General features: G+C 30.9%; 1 protein-coding gene across 1 annotated transcript; it reads right to left on the reverse strand.

Moving 5' to 3' along the window:
* Positions 1 to 1,323: 1,323 nt before the first annotated feature.
* LOC100247491 (cytochrome P450 CYP82D47) lies at positions 1,324 to 3,239 on the reverse strand. Its single transcript, XM_059737757.1, has 2 exons — positions 2,268 to 3,239; positions 1,324 to 2,009 (listed from the first exon to the last, which is right to left on the reverse strand). The coding sequence occupies exons 1-2, from the start codon at positions 3,237 to 3,239 to the stop codon at positions 1,389 to 1,391; spliced, it is 1,593 nt and encodes a 530-aa protein (XP_059593740.1). The 3' UTR covers positions 1,324 to 1,388.
* Positions 3,240 to 4,827: the final 1,588 nt, after the last annotated feature.

The raw sequence follows: 4,827 nt of genomic DNA on the forward strand, positions 1-4,827 counted from the left end.
TAAAATAAATAATATCATTAACAAATTTTAACGATAAATCATAATGTTTTTTTTTAAATGGCACAAATTTTATCTACTTTAAAATGAATTATAAGGAATAATATAAAATAAAAGGATAATAATGGTTTCAATGAATAATATAATGATTAATTTGCCACATAATAAAAAATAAATATTATGAATTTTTATTGTTAAAAGATGATAATATTTTACTAAAATCATAAAAAAGAAATATTAATATTTTAATAAATTTATAAATTATATTTATTTATTAAAATGAATAATAATATTTTGATAAATAATGATTACGAATAATATTTTATTCAAAATAATTATAAAGCAAATAAAATTCATTTTTTTAAATATGCAAATAACCAACTTTCTTCTTTGCTTGTATAAATTAACTCAAAAATTATTATCATAATATTCTAAACTAATTTGCTTTACATTCTTATAATAATTGGTATAATTTTGGAGTTTCAAATTAGTTTTAAAAGCTATTAGAATGGTTAATGAATGAAACCTATATCTTGTATTATTTAAGTCCTTTTATTAAGCTTAAAAAAAATAAATTGTTATGTATACAAATATTTTGGAATAGTTTTAATTCAAAAAATCCTAGTATCAAGTCTTGTTTGATTTAGAATTTTTTTAACGAGCAAATTCATGAAATTTAGCAAACCCGTTGATTAAGTTATAAATTTTAATTTATAAGGTATTTAGTAAAACTTAATACTTATTATTTAATGACTTAAATTGATTTTAAACTAAATTATACTTAAGTTGTTGACTTAAAACTTATTACTTAATTCTTATTTTAAGTATTAAAGTTATTTAATAAAATTAATTTAAAATTAATTCTAAATTATCAAATTAACATATTTATTCTTATAAATTATAAATAGGGTAAATGAGATCGAATAATAAAAAAGGTCATGAAGTAGTAAAAGTGATCATGGAGATAATTAGGGCAAATAAAGATAAAAATATAAAATGAAGATGTGGTCTTATAAATAAGTTAATTGTTTTTATTTATTATTTAAAATTATTTTTTCTTTAAATTATATTATTAAGTTATTTCACCAAATATATATAAATAATTTATTTGATGACTTAAATTAAATTATTAAGTCACTTTAAGTTATTAAATTGGTTTATAAAAAACCCACTTAGTACCCCAATAGTATAAAGTGGCGGTATGATTTAGAACCCTTACTTCTAATAAGAAAAAAATCATGAAATTTAGGGTCCCATTGAATGAGTTCTAGGTTTTTACCTAATAACCGAAAAAGTAAATAGGAGGTATCTTAACATGGGCTTTATACATACTTGAATAAAAGTTAATACATTCACAAAACAAGAGTCATGGGTTGGTTCCTCTTGCAACGTTAATAGAGTAGAGAAGGAAGGCGCGGTGTGAGCATTACTTCTAGTGGAGTTTCCTTGGGCATGGCAAGGCCTATGCCTTCGGTCATGTCCACCGGAGCATTCAATGGTGTTGTCATGTCGTACCCTTGAAGTAGCCGAGCAACCGTCAAGTGTAAAATTTGTAAGGCCAAAGCAATTCCCGGGCAAGATCTTCTCCCTGAGCTAAATGGGATGAGCTCAGAATGCTGACCAAACACATTTAAATTTGCATGAGTTGTTAAAAACCTCTCTGGTTGGAACTCTTCCGGATCTGACCAGGCATCTGGATCTCGATGCAACTTCCACACATTCACCAACAGGCGGGTTCCTTTTGGAATATGGTATCCACAAACACTACAGTCTTGAATGGCTTCATGCGGTACTAATAGGGGACCTGGTGGATACAGCCTCAGAGTCTCCTTAACAGCAGCTTGAAGGTAAATCAGGTTTTGAATATCAGATTCTTCTACCCATCTGCCTCTACCAACTTTTAGATCTAGCTCCTCTTGAGCACGCTTCAAAGTATGCCTATTGTTCAATAATGCAGACAAGATCCATATAGAGGCAATAGAGGTGGTCTCTGACCCTCCCACAATCAGGGTCTGTGATTTTAGATTTAGGAAAAAATATCAAACAAAAGGTTTTAGAGAAGAGTAGGTAGCAAATAAATAAATATATGAACAGATCAATAAAATAACCTACTATCCAGTGGATGAACCCCACCCACCAGTTCAGACTATGTATCTTGAAATTGATTTTAAGAAGAATGGTATTGCCCACAAAGAATCACAGTAGTCTTCAAATTATGTATAGGGAAATATATGCTGATTTGGAAGAAAGAGTATACGAAACATACATACCATTACTGTTGCCTTGATAACAGTTTCTCGTCTATGGCCAAACATCGAATTGTCTTTGAGAACAGATAGCATCACATCAATGAAGTCTTGCCTGCTGCTGGGGTCACTCTTGAGTTTCGTAACATGCTCTTCTACCCAACCTTCCACAAAAGGGTCCAACTGCTCGGCTACACGCTTCATAGACCCCAAATGGCCTTGCAAATCCATCCATTCTACAAATGGAATGGCATCAGATGCAACAAAGACTCCAGTTAGAAAAATGAATTTCTTAATAACTGCTATGGCATGCCTTGCTTCTTCATTTCCATGGACCCCATTACCAAAATATCTCTTCCCTGCAACCATCCTTAGGACCACATTGAAGGTCAACTGTTCAAGCCACTCACTCATGGCTACCTTAATCGGATTCACCCAGTTTGTCTCTTTGCCAAGTGAGTAGAGATCTCTGATGCAAACATCCAATTCAGAAACCAGAACATGCTTCAACTCATTAAGGGGACGGTTTGAGAGAAGTTCCGTCACGGATAGCTTGCGCATCTCACGCCAGAGAGGCCCATAAGGTGCAAATCCAAATCCAGCATAATTGTATCCTAAAAGCTTTCCTGCACTGGAACTTGGGCGTGAGGCGAAAGCCTTGCCGTTGGTAGTGAGGCATTCTTTAACAGCCTCATGGCTACTCACCACAAGCGCCCGGTGCATTCCAAGGCGGATCATGAAGACCGGACCATGCTTATCAGCCATGGCTGCAAGGGTTCGAAAAATAGGCGTTGGGCCACTGAGTAGATGAAGGTGACCTACAAATGGCCAGGCGCCAGATGGTTCTGGGGCTGACCTGCCCTTACCCCTGTGAGCAAAACTCTTTATTCTCCATACATTATACAATAGCAGCAGCCCCATAAGCCCTGCAATTGCTAGTAAATGGGAAAGGAGATTCATGATGAATTGGGCCTCAGTTTGTGGCAACTTCCACATTTATGCTGGTTTTAGATTTGTCTGTTTGCTAAGGCTTCCTCTCTTTAATGCCATTTAAACATAAGGAAAATACCACGTGTATAATACAAAATTAATTGCTTGAATACATATGAAAGATTCTTGTCCTTTCTTCTCGCTTCAATGCACCGGCAGCTCAGCTGCTCAGCCTTAAAACATGGGCATTTCCACGGGCAGGCTAATTTTTTAAATTATCTTTTAAAAAATCGTCCCATAAAAATTAATTCTAAGACCATCTCTTGTTTTATTCTATACGTAACTCTTTAGTTTCCAAAGATGAATGCATCGTAAAAAGTGAAGTCATCTTTTTTTAAAAGACAAATTCCATGTAAAGGAAGAGTCAACTCAAACTTCACATAATTTTTTTTAGCGTAGAAAGTGTTGAAATACCAATTCAATTCAAAAGTTTAAAAATACAACTCGTCTTTTAAGAAAAACAAGTTGAGTGTAAAAGTAAAGTAATGAGCCCAAAGAGTCATGCTTTCTTTTTTTTTTTAATAATTTTATGTAAAATAATATTTTAAAATAGGAAAAACTATTAAAAAGTAACTCACAATGGTAAGTCCTTTTTAAGGGTCATCCTTTATAAGTCCTCAAAAGGGCTTAAAAGACAAAAAAATTAATATACAAAAGAATTGTGTTTTAAGAATAGCAAAAATCCTAACCATGGCCCTAAGAAATATTAATGTTGTAAAATTAAACCCCAAAAGCTAGAATTGTTATATAATGAAGTTGAAGGACATACAATGTCCATGATATCCAAGTCAACCTTAGTGATGTTGACTAATGTAAAATTGAAAATTGAATAAAAAAGTGCAATTGGATACATCTTTACATCATAATATCAATCTTTTCACCCCTAACAACATCACTTCCCTCTATCTCTAGGCTAATATGAACACATATTAAAAAAAATGAAAAATCTAAATTGTAAAAGAGTAAAAAAAACTAAAATATATATAGTACAATATAAAAATATATATTTCAAATTGCTATTTTTAGAAAACATGTATAATAAAAATGGAAGATTTATATAGTTTGATAACCGTCCTTTTATCTTGTAATTTTTAATGTTTAGAAAATCACTTATTCTTTCAAGTGAATTAATGAGATTTATTACTATTTTAAGTAACTTACATTTATTATTAGGTGGCTTATATTTAGTATTTAATTTTAATTATCATTGTTTCATATGGACCTATTGGGAAATTGATTAACAACATGATGTTGTGTTATCACTTAAAATATGTTATTTAAAATTAAATATAATGGTTTCATATGTCATAAAGTTAAATGCAAATTTTATTAAAATACATTTATTTGTGGTTGATCAAAATTATTTATTTACATTTTGATGATTATTCTAGGGATAGTGAAAAAGACATGAATAATGAATTAATTAAAAAGGCATTGGTCTGTATAATCAGTATAAATGTTTTCTTCATAATATGAAAATTTGAAGAAATTGAAAGTGAAATGAGTACAAGGGTACACAATATTTTTCATTGGTCTAATATAAAATTCAATAAACTATTTAAGGAGTGTGGGAAAAATATTCTTGTTCATTAAT

This window comes from Vitis vinifera, chromosome 7, assembly GCF_030704535.1.
Source record: "Vitis vinifera cultivar Pinot Noir 40024 chromosome 7, ASM3070453v1".
Taxonomy (NCBI): domain Eukaryota; kingdom Viridiplantae; phylum Streptophyta; class Magnoliopsida; order Vitales; family Vitaceae; genus Vitis; species Vitis vinifera.